Source organism: Catharus ustulatus, chromosome 1 (assembly GCF_009819885.2).
Source record: "Catharus ustulatus isolate bCatUst1 chromosome 1, bCatUst1.pri.v2, whole genome shotgun sequence".
NCBI classification, from domain to species: domain Eukaryota; kingdom Metazoa; phylum Chordata; class Aves; order Passeriformes; family Turdidae; genus Catharus; species Catharus ustulatus.
The window spans coordinates 16,845,438-16,861,341 of NC_046221.1; the positions used below are offsets into that span (position 1 = coordinate 16,845,438).

General features: G+C 42.8%; 1 protein-coding gene across 4 annotated transcripts in view; it reads left to right on the forward strand.

Annotated features, from left to right (window-relative positions):
• The first annotated feature begins 2,728 nt into the window (after positions 1 to 2,728).
• ABI1 (abl interactor 1) overlaps positions 2,729 to 15,904 on the forward strand; it is a 78,730-nt gene continuing 65,554 nt past the window's right edge. For 2 of the 4 annotated variants that reach the window (XM_033055947.2, XM_033055956.2), the window contains exon 1: positions 2,729 to 2,999. In XM_033055947.2, coding sequence (XP_032911838.1) covers positions 2,883 to 2,999 — 117 coding nt within the window. In that variant the 5' untranslated portion in view covers positions 2,729 to 2,882. The remainder of the gene's footprint in view (positions 3,000 to 15,904) is intronic. The other 2 variants (XM_033055940.2, XM_033055931.2) reach the window with 1 other exon arrangement.

Below are 15,904 nucleotides of genomic sequence, written 5' to 3' on the forward strand. Positions count from 1 at the left end.
AGTGTACACACCATGCAGACTCATGGAGCCAGCTTCGATCTATTGCACCTGAGTCAATGCACCCTCCAAGAGCCTCAGACCCGAGGAATACGCTCAAAGACACTCAAGGGACCCTGCAGAGTCATTTAGAGAGAAGGAGGGCTAGCAGGGGGCAGAAGCTAATAAGACCTGCTGATCTAATCAGTTGAGCATATTCACACCACAACCCCCAGCACATCTTGCATTGTGTGGCCCTCACAGCAGCACTGCCATGGTTGTGTGGTACCCAGCTGAAAGGTCCTGCAGGAGTGGACCTGGGGCCAGTCTGGCTGTTGATCTACCCCAGGTCTATCCCCACGGGTGTGGGGACAATGCCTGGCAGTGCCACGGCAGCTGCAGAAAAGCCTCAACGCAGCTGTCACAAGGTGGCGACCTTTGATGTGCTCCTCCAAGGCCTTCTCGAGCTGTGAGAACATTTTGAAGTACGCTTGGTGGGGTTTGTTCAAGGCCTTTCAGGTCGAGAGTTGCAGCAGGGCACAAGGCTGCAAGCCCTCCTGGAGCCACTGCTCTACTGCTCCAGGTGGATGCATCCCCTGGGAGCCCCCACTGCCTGCTCAGAGCCTGTCCTGCCATGGGCTTGCAGGACAAGCCTGCCCACCAAAGGGAAGCACAATACATTTAGCAAAACACATGCCACTCATTTTTCTCATACTTAAAAAAGTTGATGGGCAAGGCCCCACACATCTGTAATTTTTTACAGAGGTAGTTGTAACATTTTAGGAAGAGCCAACAAAAATTGTGCTATATTTGAGGATGTTAACAGCTTCCATGAAGCCAGTCTGTGTTCTGTAGGCAATTACAGACTCATCCAAGCCAACGGGTGTTAAGAAATTTGCAGCCAAAAGTGAATAGAGAAATCGAATTTGTCTTTGTATTAATATATAGCTGGAAACAAGGAGAAATCAGTACTGGAAACAAGGAGAAGCCAGTGCCTGAAGGGGGTTCTGGTCACACTTGCCCCAGGACACATTTAAAGCTTGCCAATATCTCAATACAAATAAATTTAATTATTTTACACTAAAAGGAATCCAAAATAAAGTGTTTTATTGGAAATTAAATGTTGCCCTAAAGAGAGTTATTGAAAACCCTTTGGAAACAATTTTGCTAAGGTGCCAAGTAAATTAACCATCAGATGACAGCAATGCAGATGCATTTTTATCCCACAGCAAGTGCTGCAAACATACCAGCTCCTTTTGCTCCTCAAAGAGCTCTCAAATACTTTTCTTCGTACCTGTCTGGCTGCTCCTAGATAGGGGGTGTTTTTTATAACTGCAGCTGCAAAGAGTTTCCCAAGCCCACTGGTCCTTTCCGGGTTCCCTACCTTTCACCCTTGATTCTACAGTTCTGGGCTGAGATGCTGGAGTTTGCTAACCTCAGGGATGAAGGCAGATCTATTTTTTTCCCTCTCCACGTTGATTAAGAGACAGCAGCAAGAACACCAAAGCATCTTGACCAGAATAGTACTGCAAATAGGAGACAGACTACAGAGAACATGTAAAATGTCACATGATTATGCAGACATGAGGCATATACTGTGCTTGAGACTGCTTTATTTCCTGAAACATGCAGACTTTTTACCACTATGTGGATTTCTCTGGGACAGCTACTAAAATGCAAGGACTAAGTGCCTTTGTGTTTGTGACTGCAGACACACGGGACATGGCATGAACAGCCTTGGAGATGGCTTCTTCTGGGCCTGTTACTCATTGCAAAAGCAGGCATAGACATCCCAGCAGAACAGTCACCTGCTGTTGCTGGCTTCTTTCCTGGCTCAATTGCAGAATCACGATTTTGCTTACAAAAAACACAGGCAAGAAAGATTGTACTAAGTAATCACCAGACCTTTGTCTTCCATACCTTTGCAAACAGCCAAAGGAGGCCCTGAACAATGATTAACAACTGAGGTAAATGAATGGCAGGAATACTGTATTTATCTCAGCCAGGTTTTTAAGCTCCTCTCATGAACCTAAATAATTTTTAGTAGTTATACTGGGCAGGCCTTGATGATCTACACACTTTGCATTCAGTATTTCTCCCTCCCCCTCACAGGGTAACTCTCTGGAAGGGACTGGTTGCCCCAAACCATGATCCCTCTAACATCTTACCAGCATCTTACCAGTCTTTTGTCATTTTTGGAAAGGTTTGCCCAGGGAGGTGGTGGAGTCACTGTCCCTGGAAGTGTTTAGGGAAACACTGGATGTGGCTTCTAGGGTCGTGGTCTAGTTGACATGGTGGTGGTTTTGTTATAGGCTGGAGATTATAGGTTTAGTTATAGGTCAGAGACTTTTTCCAACCTAATTGATTCTGCGATCTTCCTAACTTCTAGCCAGCCAGACGGCCAGATAACCACAGCAGTGCTTCCTTCCCAGACCCTTCTGGCCTCTCCTGCAGAGGCGCTGCCTCCGGACAGCACTCTAGGGCTAGGGCTTTTCTGAGCGGGGCAAGGGAAGGACATCACTGTGTCCCCTGGTCTGTGGGCTCCCAGAAGGGCAGTCCAGTAGCCCTGCTGCGGGAGCCAGCCAGGCCGGAGCAGCCGGGCCCGCCATGTCCCTCCGGTCCGCGGGCGGTGCCCATGAGCGGCGGCCGCCCCGCGCATGCGGCCGGCCCTGCCTACAACTCCCGGCTGCCTTCGCACAGCGTGGGCGGGCTTTTCCTCTTTTTTCTTGGTTTGGTTTTTTTTTTTTTCTTTTTTCCCCTCCCCTCAGGAGGGGGAAGGATGGGTGGGGAAAGCGAGCGTTCACGAAAGCGAGGCGAAGAGGAATCCCACAATACCAGGCGGGTTGCGAGCCCGGCGCTGCCGCTGTCTCTTTAATGCAAGAGGAAGCGATGCGGAGGGGTGGAAAATGGCAGAGTTGCAGATGTTGCTAGAGGAGGAAATCCCTTCTGGCAAGCGGGCTTTGCTCGAGAGCTACCAGAACCTCACTCGAGTCGCCGACTACTGCGAGAACAACTACATCCAGGTGAGGGGCGGCGGGGCAGCGCACCGGGGGCCGGCGGCGGCGCTCGGCGGGGCTCGGCTCTCCGGTGCGGGCGGCGGGGCCGGAGCCGCCCGGGGGGCAGCGGCGCCTGGCTGCCCTCGCCGCGGCTCCCGCCCCGCAGTCGGTCCCTCGGGTTTGCCTTTTCTTTCAACTTTCCCAGCTGAACAGCCAGGCTTCCCTTCCCCCGCTCCAGAGGGGAAGGGAGGGGGTTATTATGTCAGTCCGGGTCCGAGGGTGTGTCTTTTTTTTTCTTCTTTTTTTTTTTTTTTTTTTTTTCTCCCCCCCCTGTATTTATTTATCATGAGTCACATCCCGGAGACCTCTCAGGGCTGGGGTGGGGGTGAGCGAGGCGCGAGGGCCCCCGAGCCTCTCCGTGCAGCCGGCTCCCACCCGGTATCCCGGGTTTCCGCACGGCTTCCCGGCGGCGGGGCTCCCTCCGGGGGCCGCGGACGGGTCCCGGGGCGGTGTCGGCGGCGGTGCCCGGGGCGGATGTGCCGCACGTGGGGCGCGGGTGCCGGGCGGCCCCGCACCGCGCTCCACCGGGGCCGCAGCGGCGCGGGGAGCGGAAGGGGCCCCGCACTCGGGTGACATCACGGAGGAGCTCGGGGACCCGCGCCGGGTCCTCCTCGGCGTGCGGGTCCCGGCGGGGCCGAGGGAGCCGCGGCGCTGCGGGTCCGCAGCGCTGCCGTGAGCGGCGTGCGGGGGCAGCAGGCTGCCCGTGGGCTGGCAGCGCCGTGCGGGCGTCAGGCGGTGTTTCAAAATGGCAATCTGTGCCTCTCGCAGCCTGCCCGGCTCCAACACCCTACAACACTGATTGCAGACCGGCTCTCGTGCTGGAAGAGGCTCCATTGGTTGTAGCGTCTCTCCACCGGTCGGTGTGGATTTTTTTCCCCTCCCGCAGATTGCCAGTGCTTCTTGGCCTTCTTTTGAGTTTTCTTTTGTGAAGCTACGTTAAGCACAATTTACTATTATTATTTTTTCAGGATTTACATCACGTGACTCTAAGTCTATTTAGTCATACTGATCTAAATGCAGAGCCATCCAGAGATGCTGAAACTCAGCTCTTTTTTTCCGTAAAAAAATTTGAAGGGGAAAGGCAAATAAACTTTATTTACTAGACAGCTCATAAAATGAACTTGTTGACTCTGATACTAGTTCACCAGTGATAAGTATTTAATACAGGTTAGTAGCATCTTTGGTATCATCATTGCTGGTAAGCTATCTTACTATTTTCTAGTAATGGAGCAGCAAATATGCAAACACATCTTTAATAATATGAAGTGAATTTTTTTCCATGAGATGTTTGAATTAAAACTGCTCTAACAAGCCATATTTTCAAGTTTTTTTTTTTTTTTTTTTTTTTGTGGTATATGAGGTAGTATGAGTTAATGTCTATTTATGCTTCCGAGTTGTTTGCTCCACCCAGAGAAAGCTGCTGATATAAATGCTTCCAAGAGGCGAGGTTCATTTGGTTTTACTCATGGGAAATATGACAAATACATGAGTATGGTAATTGCAGCACAAGTTTTGACGTGTCTCCTGCTCCTGACTTTTCCCTATGTCAGAAAGGTGCAGAAAATCTTCAGTTACATCATTTTTTTCTTCAGAGTCATGAAGCTTGTCTTTTCTTACTTCCATCAAACAAACCAAATAAGCACAACACTTCAGCAAATTCCCATCCGGTCATTTGGGGTGGCTTTTCCTTTTCCTTTTTTTTTTTTTTTTAATTTGGTAGCTCATTTTCACCTCAAGTATCAAGGTCAGCTGGATGTGGGATTGGTGGGGTCTGTTTTATCTTTGTACAGCTGTGTTTATCCCTTGTGAAAGGAAGCTGGAAGTCTAAAATTCCTAATGCAGTCTTGTACCGTAGCTTTGAAAAATGTATATACCTCACTTGCATTTTACATGTATTGCACATTTACTCAGTAAAAATGGTAAATGTATTGATAAAACTATGAATTTTTTTAAATGTCTGATGGAGGTGATTTATTTAATCAGCACTTGATAGAAAGCCATCTGCTGTCCAGTTGGACTACTGAACAGATTATACTGCCAGTGCATGTGGTGGGGACACTGCTGGATTAGGCAATATGACACAGGGCACTGGGTTATGAGATTTGGTTGTATGAGTGTTGTGGGGTGGGAAGGGAGAAAAGGAAAGGAAGAAACTTAACAAACATGCAGTACGGAATCTATGTGTTTAACGTAATTGGACATTTTATAAAAATACCAGACCAGAATGGAGAACCTGGCCATGAAGTGCATGCTAAAATATTTCACAAGTAGCTACTTATTGTAACCTATCTGGTAGCATGTAGCTGGTTCAGTTCAGCCACTTTGAATTTGGAGGGATATCTTTTTTCCCGTGGAAAAAGCTAAGAGCTCCACAGTGGTAAAAATTACTGTGTGCTGTTACCCACTCTGAGTTGTGCCACTGAGATGGAACAGGTTTGTCAGAGGATTCTGAGTGCTGGCACTAACAATTCATAGTGATTGTAATAGGAGACAGAATGATTTTCTCAGTGTTAAGGTTTATATTCTTTGCTGACTTATGCAGGAAAGTAATTTCCTATAACTTCCCACCCCTAATTTTTCTGTATTCAAGTTCTGTATATACATATATATATACATGTAATTTAAAAATACAGGAGTTTTGTTTTGTCTCCTTTATTTAAGCTGAGAATAATTCTGGTAAAATTTCAGTCATCCTGGTTTTTTGAGAAAAACTTGTCTTCAATGTCTTTAGGGATTCCTGAGGGGGGGAGGGGGAGTCGGGAAGAGAGAGGAATCGGGAAAAGCTCATGTGGCTGGAACTTGGCTCCCTGATGGTGAATCTAGCTGTTTGGAGAGTAAGTATCCTTTTCCTCAAGCATTTAGGAAAGTTGACAGCATTCAGGAATCTCAAGTTGAAAATTGCTGCTCTTAGAAAAGCAGGAAGCAGTTTCTTGCTAAGGCACATTGTGACTATATCAGAATGATGGCTGGAGTTTGCCCTCCAAATCATGTGTATTCTGGTTATCTAGAAAGTTTATTTGTTAGGAAGAAAAAAGAATTCAGAAGTAGAGCAAATAAGCTTCTAAGGAAGACCTGCAGTGCTTAAAGGAAAGTACAGTATCATGGTAGTCTTGAGGGGGATAGAAGAAAAAGGGAGACAGAAAAAAGTAAAGGAAACCAAAAGTAGAAGTAATAACTGAAGAACACTGTGATGTTTTGGTGGTGATTTTGGCTTTGAATAGAAGGAAAAGGGCATTATAAGTACATTAGTGTATTTAATCTCTGACAATATTTAAAATCTGTGATGTTTCTGGTTGGAAGCTTCAGTAACAAGCAGGTAGAAAATTAGATCCCTGTTTTAGCTCAGAAGCTTAAACTCTGAGCAGTTTTAAGAGCAGATTTTGAACCTTAAATCTTTAAGGCACGTTTTTGCCTTCTGGAGTAATTTTTCTTATGTGTAGATGTATTAATTTTTAAGAAATATTTTTAAAATGTAAGTTCCCTGTCTTCACCAAATCCTTTAGTCTGCAGATGTATTCTGGGATCAGCCCTTTTGGTAACCTTGTAACCAGAAGGCTATCTGAAAATCTGTAGCATAAAGCTGAAGATGCTAGTGAGGAATTTCATCAGTACTCTGGACAGTATGAACTTGATCAGTACTGCTTAATACAGAAATAAGAAGTAGTTAAAGCATTTGCAGTTCTAGTTATGATTCTTCAGCTGAAAAATACTAACTTCTGTAGAGGTTCTCTAGTCATTTTTCTGGCTGCAAAGAGTTGTTGTGGTGTTTTAAGGAATTTATTTACAATAACTAGCTTATGAAGCATTAGAATGACACAGGAAAGTCAGCTTCTGCAGTGTTACTGCACTGATGACTTCCTTTTGAACAACTTCAGTTGACTGGTGTGTATCCCAGAGAGGCCTCTCTGCTATAAAACACTGCTTACAACTCTTCTACTGTCTAAATAAAGTGTTCCTTATAGCCTTGTTTATGCATATGCAGATATACATAGGTTTTGTCAGTCTCAAGCTTCTAGACCACTTGTGAAAATCCATTTGTAATTTTTGTTTTTAAGCTCAAATATAATTTTAATATGACTGTGCGAATCTCCAAACAAATAGCTTGCACTCCTTGTGTAAATTCTCATCCTGATAGTCTCAAGTGGGTAGATTTAGCAGCTTTAGAAAAATAAATTGGGAGACCTTTTAAGGAACTTAGTGCTGTTGCCTAAATGTGTGTTTTTCTGTCATGCTACTTCCTTCTGTAGCTTCTGACTGGTATGTGGAAACTGAACGGTGAATTAGCAAGCTATTCTGGGTAAAACAGTCAAAAGCATGGACAGATTGCAGTTTAACTGCTATTGCAAAATAATTCAAATATCTTTTTCAGTTGGTAGAAAAGTAAATGTGTGGTATTGAGCAGTAGTGTTGCGTGCAAAAAGTTTCATAAATATTTGTGTTGTATTCCAAGATGTATAGAAGAACTATTTTTGCTTGATAAGTTCTACACTTCTATACAATAGATATTTCCTTTCCAACACTAACAAATCTTTTTTTTGGTGGCTTTTCTTCAAACATTGGTAGATGGTCTGACACTTGATTTCATTGCCTGACACATGGAAAGTGGCTTAACTTAGTTCAGTACAAAGAAGTTCACTCACAATGTCTAATTCAGGAAATGAGCTGCTCTAAAAGGATAAACTTCTTAAATTGTCACTAATACAAATCCTTTATATACTGTGAAAACTTGCATGCTTTTATGTTCATAGGTTAATTCATTTGTATTGAGAGTAAATACGGTAATATTTTTTATTTTGTGATTTTCATTGCTAAATTTGGAACATTTAACAGAAAAGGCTAATTTACTGTCTGTAACATCAAATATAGCTCAAAATTAGAGAGCAATGAGAGAATACAAGTGTATAATCTATTATCCTTTGTAGGTTTAAATAATACTCTCTTAAAAAAGGTATTTTGAAATAATATTATTTTAACATAGTTTAAGCAAATGTTTGCCAGCACTTTAAAAGGTACTGCCTGTTCTGTGTGTGATTTTGTTGTTTTTTTTTTTTATAATAATAATATAGGGACAGGTTGGTGGGTTAGGCTTATAACTCTTCTGTGCCTTGTGTAGGTCTTCTCTGCCTATGCAAGAGTCTTTGTGTTTTGGAAAATAAAGCTTTAACTCATAGGCACCAACTTCACTGATTCAGCAAGTGATTACACGGAATCTAAAGAAAATGAATCCTAGGGTGTTGTATGTCTGATTTGTGTCCAAAGGAGGTAGATGATATGAGCTTTTCCAAATTCGAAATGTTTTCATTAATTTTGGTATATTTGGTTTAAGAAGCCAGCAAGATGTTTGCTGTTATTCCTGCTCCATTCTTCATAAGTGCTACCTTATGGTGCAGTAAAATGGATTGGGATAGCTTTTACAGGTGTGTATTGTTTCTTCCACAAGGGAAGTGCTCTCCACTCCCTTCTGTTTGTGCAAGAGGAGACCACAGGGTGTCTGTGGTCAGCATATGCTGAGTGTGATCCTTGCTCCTGGTGCTGCTCCTGCTGTACACAGTCCTGTGGAACTGTTGGAAGGAAGAAAAAACTATGATTAAATAGGTCAACAATCTAACACTTCCCCCTGGTTCTCTGGGAGGTTGTTACATTAAGTAGCTCTCCTGGTGAAGAGAAAACAGATGAGCCTTCAGAAGGCCTCATAAAGTGGAGAATGAAGGCAATTGTAATGAAGGTAAGAGTGCAAGAGCAGGCTGAGTACAAGTAGGAAGTGTTGTACCTCTGAGGGCAAAGTTCCTGTTAGTATCTAATCTAAGTTTAACAGAAAAAAAAAGCCTGAATTCTGAAACAAAAGAACTGATGCAACTTCCGAGTATCTTTGTTTAGCATTTTGAACTGTCTTCATTTTACAAAGGCATAAGTGGAGGCATGGAATTTGTAACTGGCTCATGGAAGGTCATTTAGGGACATATTGTCAGATTTGGGAACAGAACCTGATTGTGTGGACTTCCAGTGCTGTTCCCCCTGCCACCCCACCCCTTTCCAGTCTGCCTCTGTTACACTGCAACACAGCAGAGAGTAAGTATCCACAGAAACACAGACAGTATACACAAACGCAGTGTAATGACTCTTTTGGGAAAATATGCACCTGAAACCATCACTGAACTCATTAGCAGCAATTACTTTTTAAGAATTTTACGTGTCACCTCTCATAAGAGCTTTGAGATTGTAATTTTTTTGCTTTGCGTACCTCAGGAGTTACATAACGCTCACAGCACTGTTTGCGTGTTGGTGGGTCTTGGCAGAGGCACGAGAAGATGCCGCTCTATTTCTTGTTAGTGAAAGCAGTCTGTGTTTGACATTTCTGGTCACTGAAATCTTGCTTAGCTACAGAATGGTGGGGTGGCAACTATGTGGACAAACAGTCAGTCCTGGCATAGCAAGACAGCTTGAGGGATAAGGGGTATCTTGCTCTCTCTGCTTGGGTTTAGTCCTTATTTAGTGACTTGGAGTCTAAAGGAGCATAGTGTGGTTTTTATTGTTGCAAGGTAGGAAATTACTTGTGGGATGCTGTTTACTCGTAGTCCAGGCTTGTTCATAATTACCTGAGCATTCATGTTCTCTTTAGCATCTATGTTCCCTAGAGTGGTCTTCCTTTGATGCTATTCCTTCCACCCCAATCCCAAAACTGAGCATTGGTGACAGAGGCGGGTGGATTTGCTCAGAGGGATCCTCACCTCCCTCTGCCCCTATGTAAAGGGAAGTAACTGCTGAATTTGAAATGGTAGATAACTGTGTCTCAGCCTGGTTCCTCCCATTTCCTGACCTTGCTGGTGAGACAGCGGCTGAGACTTGATGTCTCCTGTGGGTTGCAGGAATAGCCCTTTGCAGCTCAAAACTTGCAGAGAGCCCTTGAGAGCCAAGACCAGGGTGCTGTGGAGAATAGGTCATGGTGTGCTCCTGAGCACAGCACTGAGCAATATGGTTCTGCAGGTGCCTTTCCTCCTGCACCTCAGCCTGTCAGTGTGTCCTGACTATGCTGGAGGGGCTCAGTCAAGTGTTTCATCAGCTTAGTGCCAGATATTGAAATAGAAGATACAGCATTTCTAACAGGTGGGCTCTTTAAAGAATCAATTTATTGTGCTGCAGATGAAAACAGAACTTTAAAATCTTCCTCCTGATTTTAGAGGAAATGCATTATTTTCCTTGGGAAGAGTGTAGATACCACCTTTTTCTGAGACTGTGCTAATAGTGTTGCTCATTACTTACCTGAGTCCTTAATGCTGTTAACAGGAGCCATACACGCTTGCTTTGCACAACATAATTTGTTACTATGATGCTGATTTGTTCAGAAGAAAAGGAGAAATAGGGAATCCTGCATGAGACTTTTAACTTGGAGTGAAACATGAGTATAGCATTTTCTGGTACAACTTGTAAAATTCAGCAGTTTGTGTTAATGTGAGTTGGAATTGGTAGGTAACCTGCTGCCTGAGCTAAAGAAGCAGGTTAGTTTAACTCTGAAAAAGACTGACTACTTACAAGGGGACTTTAATAATATTCATGTTAAAGGTTACAGATCAAATATGTTTAGTAAGTGCTGGGGTTTGGCAAACTGGAAACATATCTGAAAGTCAAAACTTACCTTAGTTTGAGCCTTCCCTATGATAAAGTCTCTTCATAACCTCCACAGAGGATGTGTGCCATGTTGTATCTTCTGACTTTATGGAATATTCTAAAAGAACAGTAAAGGTTGTCTCTTCTGCAATGAGATTGCATCTTTCTTGTGTTTCTTATGTTAAGATAGCAGATTTATTTGTGATAGTGTAATCGCTCCCTCTCTCAGCCTGTCTACTCTTTTATACAGCAGAAGTTAAAGTGCAAGCACACTGCTCCATGTGCAAGGAAGCTCTGGTACCGTGGTGATGTATAGTTAAAGAATTCATGGGGAAGAGACTCTGCATCGCTGTCCTAACTGTATTGTAACCTCAAAGACAAATAGGAATAAAATGTGGTACCATTCCTACTTTTGTTAAGAAAGCAGGAAGGCCTCTCAGAACTCACACAGAGGAGTCTTACTAAAACAAATGTTGATTTGACATCCTTGGAGTTGAATGTAATGTTCTTACTGGGTGGTCTTAAAGTTATAAATAGTTCCAAGAAAAAAACCCCGTTTGTTTACCACTTGAAGCATAACAATTCTTGGAAAAGAATTGAAGTGTAGACTCTGCTGGCTATTTTCACACCAGGGTTTCACATGATAATACTTTTCATAAACTATACCTTATCAGACAAGTGTGGGGGTTTTTTGTTGGCTTTTTTTTTTCCTCCCACAGATAATCTTTTACCAGATGCATGTCTTCATCATTTTCTGATCTCCTTGTTGTACTTTGGGGTCAGCAAATCTGCCAAGCAGTATTTGTCCTGCAGCAATCATTGTCAGCTGTGCATCTTATTTGACTTTGTTGTAGCAGGTGTGCTACAAGTTAATACTTGAGCTGTGGTCCTCATGCAATAGTTCTGTGTTTTCTTGAGCCTATGATAAGAAAGCATCTGCATAAAACAAATGGGCAATAGAAGAACAAGGTGTCCAGGCAGGTGCATCAGATTACTGCATGAATATCTAAGTAGCTGCAGAATGCCATGCCATGGCTTGTCTTTTCACATACCTAGTAATGTTAGTTGCTCTTATGTCACTTAATTTTACTAGTGACATATCTCTCTTTCCATGTGCTTCTCCTAGGCTGTGGTCTTAATATGAATTTACTGATTTCTCTCTCCCTGCTCAAGTCTTCTTGCAGAAGATCGCTTGTTAGACCGTTTTGTCTTGCTCTCATGTTGTTGACTGTCTCATTTCAGATCCAATCTGAAAAACTATTCTCCCTTGCCTATTTTATTTTAATTAATCTCTTTCTATTATTTAGCTGCATATTTTACTGCCTTGCAACTTATATTATGCAGCTGTTTTTCACTATACCTTTCTAACAAACAGTTTCTACTGGCATGGGTTTGCTAGTAACTTGAAAACTGCAGCTACTGAAGACATACACATTTCCTTATAAAACAGTCTTTGTTGGAACAGAATCGAGATTAAAGCCTTATCTCTGCTGTAGTCTAACTACTTGAGGAAGCCATGATGAACAGGATACAGAGGAAATGGAATGCAGCTGGGAAGACGATGTGGAATGGGACTGACATGATTTTCCCTATTAGTAAAATTCTTAGGAGGCCTCTTACCTGTTTTCTTCAGGAAACTGCTCCTTTTGTTACTTTTTTGAGACTAAGGAGTTAAATGGGCATAATTAAAACTTGTCTGCTCAGAGGGCTTTGGTTCTCTTAACAGTGAAGGAAAGTGAGTATGTTAGGAGGAATGGCGTTCTCTTAACATGCGTGTCCCCAAAGCAGAGCTGGACCTCATCCTTAAAAGGTTTTATAAAATATGGTTATAACCTCCAGGGCTTCCACTGAGAAGCTTCATGGCAGCTGGCTTGGACGGTGCTTCAGCCAAGGTCCAGAGAGTATCAGACTAACAGGTAGAGATGGTGGATCAGTGCACTTATGTTGACAAGATCTTTGAAGCCCTGCTGGGGATTGTTCAGCTTTTGATTTGCTGTCTGTCTTGCAGGATTTCTAAATCTCTGGGAGGAGCTATTGTTTCTATGATGCAAACTCCTGGCTTTAGCCGCATTAGATAAAATATGCGTCTGGTTTGGAAGTGCTTGGCTCTACAAGGGCTCTCTTCAAATACCGTGGGTGTGTTTCCTGCTGCAGCACACCATATGTTCTCCCAGCACTGAAATGATGTGGTTGCTGCACTAGTCCTGGGATTTGTCTTAAATGGCAATAGATTTTTAATCTAATTTCTAAGGTGTCTTTAACTTTGAAGGCTAGAGAAATTGTTGTTGCCATAGGTGCATTTGAAGTTTGGCTCATACAATGCAGCTTACTTTGTAAGAAACCTTGTATCTCTTTAGTAGTGGCTGTCATTTCTAAATGAGTTTTCTAATTCATTCCTTTTTATCATTCTGTCCTTTAACCAATGGAGAGTGATAACAGCCAGTGGAAAGCTTTCTAGCACACGTTCCTGCTTTAAAAACCTACTGCTCATAAACATGAACTGTAAAATCAGCTCTTCTCTGTGCTCTGCAGTGAATGAATATTGGCTGTTCAGAGACTGAGGGAGGTATTTTTGTAATTTTGAGAGAAGCTTGTTTACTGGGGATAGAAACCAAGCATGCAGGGATATGGTACCTGTTGATTCCTGCTTCTCTGCTGGAGAGAGAAGTTGCTGGTTTTGGTCCTGAATGTCATATGTGTAGAGTATTTAAATGTGTTCCTTGACCATGGAAGGAACTTTAGGAGTAGATAATCTATGTTGAATAAATTTCTGTCTTCCTGATAGAAAATGGGAATGGTTTGAAGGATAACAGAAAAGCAATATGAGGGTCTTGAGAAACTCCCAAGCTTCTGGTGGGAGTAAGAGCACAGGAAGAATGGGGAAGAGAGTGTGTAACCTTCCTTCGTTGTGTTCAGCCACTCACTCTTGCTAACTGTGGTGCTGAGAAGGGCAATGTGCAAAGCAAATACTGTTACTATTTGTCTCCTGTCTACAGCAGAGAAATAGCTTTACTTTTTTTCCCAGATTGCTGTAAGGGCTTACTGCAGCAGCAGTGGGAGTGGGGGAGTATGAACTGGAACAGGTACTTTTACTGGCTGCATAACATCCCACGAAGCCTGGGGGAAAAGAATGTGGGGAATACTGTGAGTCATACTTGTCAGTCTCATAAAGCAGGAGGCTTTTTAAAATTGGCCTTGGAGGTGAAGAGGTGTTTAATGGAGCAGTTGTGCAGGAGTTATGCAAATAGAGAACTTAAATAATGAGCAAAGGCACTCATTTAAGCTTCTTGCCTCCTCAGAAAATGACTAAATGCAAACAGCCATTGTGAAAGTTAAGAAAAATGCATCATTATTTAAGTATAATGGGTGCAAAAATGTGGCCATCCGTGATGATAAGAAAATTCTCCTTTTGTGAATAGCAAAATTAATTTTCTGTAGTTGTTGAACAGAAAACAGGCTTGTTGTTGGTCTGTTTGGCTTTTTGTGCTTTCCAGTTTCCTTTGAAAAACAACAAGGCAGGAAGCTGAAAAGCAGTTCCCTAACACAAGAGCTGGTGGGGAGGGGAGGTGATAGAAAGACCAGTCTCCAGTTTTGCTTTGGACATATCTTCAGTGTTTAGGCTGGTTTTGTATAAAAAGTTTTTTCTTCTCTGTCCCCCTATTCATGCAGGATTTAATTTACATGTAAATACTGTGTCTTCTTTAGTAAAACTAAGAGCGTGTTGTCAGAGTATGGCTGCATTTTTTTTTCTTTATTGACACAGCCACTTCTTGCTGTTTTAAATTAGAGTTTTGAACAGAGCTTATGAAATGTAATTGTTCCAGTCCTGGACTTGCTTGTGGATGCTCAGATCATAGTGAGAATCTCATCTCTGATAGTAAGCAGACGTAATGGGCATAAAATTTTCTTGGACTACCACTTCTGCCTCTTGCATTGCAGTGAGGCCATCCCAAGCTTTGAAGGATTCAGAAATGACAGATCCACCCTCCCGCATGCTGCTCCACTGCTGTACATGTTCTCCCCTGTGTTTTAGCCCAGCTTCCTCCTGGGTGTGCAGATGCAGAGGTGGTGGCAGTGTGGGTATGGGTGGGTACACAGCTGTGGTGATACGTTCCTGTTTCTCTGAGCACAGCTCCTCTCTGGCTGTAGTAAGGCCACTCAAACTGATTACAGACAAGGCAGAAAGGTGTACTGATGGCCCTATGACAAGTGCTGAAATAGAATAGTTCAGGTTTTGTTTTACTGCTGAAGGGGGGAGACAGGGAGAGATGTGGATATGATTGTTCTTATGCATCTGGTTTCGTGGAAGTGTAACTCTGCTGTCATCTGTATGACTCTTTGCACCTCCTGCATATGCCTAAATCTGCCCTCTACATTGTACATGAAAGGGAGGGAAGCAGTCTTTAAAATCATGGGAAGGTACATCTTACAAATACCAGTGCAACTTCAACACTGGTTAGAAAACTTTGCTGTAATTGTGTCTGCAAGAGGCATTGCAGCTGTACTTCTAGGGAAAGCTACTCACTTGAACTACTGCTGTACCAGTTCACAGCAATTGTTTCCCCAGGGACTTAGTTTAGAAAAACCAAACAAAGCAATTCCCTCACTCCCGAACTCGATGCTGTATTTCCTATTAAAGAATTTGCTTGCTTTTTTCTGTTGGTTTCTAGAAGTTAGATTTTGCCTGTTGGTGGATGTGGAGTTTAGTTGTTTAGTTCTGATTATCTATTATTCTGTTCACTTTTTGATGGGCAAAGAAATATTATTGACTTGCCATTCCTACTCCCTCTCCTTCATTCTCCTGACCATCTGTTTTGTTCTGCTGTGTTTGGTTCTTAGAGGAGATAAATTTCTACTTGCTGCAATTGAAATAACCCAGTATGTAAGTGAGCTTCTTCATGTAAGGTTTTGGAATGTTGTTGCTAATCAGAGGATAAAATTTTAACATAATAAAAATAATTATGGAAACAGAAGCTGGATGTAGTGTGCTTACAGCCACTGTCTAATAAAAATCATACAGTCAGGTTCAGGAGTACACCAAAGTCTGAGCAGAATTTGCTGTCTATGTGATCAGATAGAGACAGAAACGACATTGATTTTTTCCAATTACGTGCAAGTTCTTAGAAAAACAACCATTCCTTGTATTACTTTATTTCTATGAGATCACTGTATAGCCTGTGTGCTATGTGAGAGTATGTCTTGTGCTGGGAAACAAGCTGCTACAAAACTGTGGGAATCCACTAGTTTCTGGTCTAAGTACACTGCTA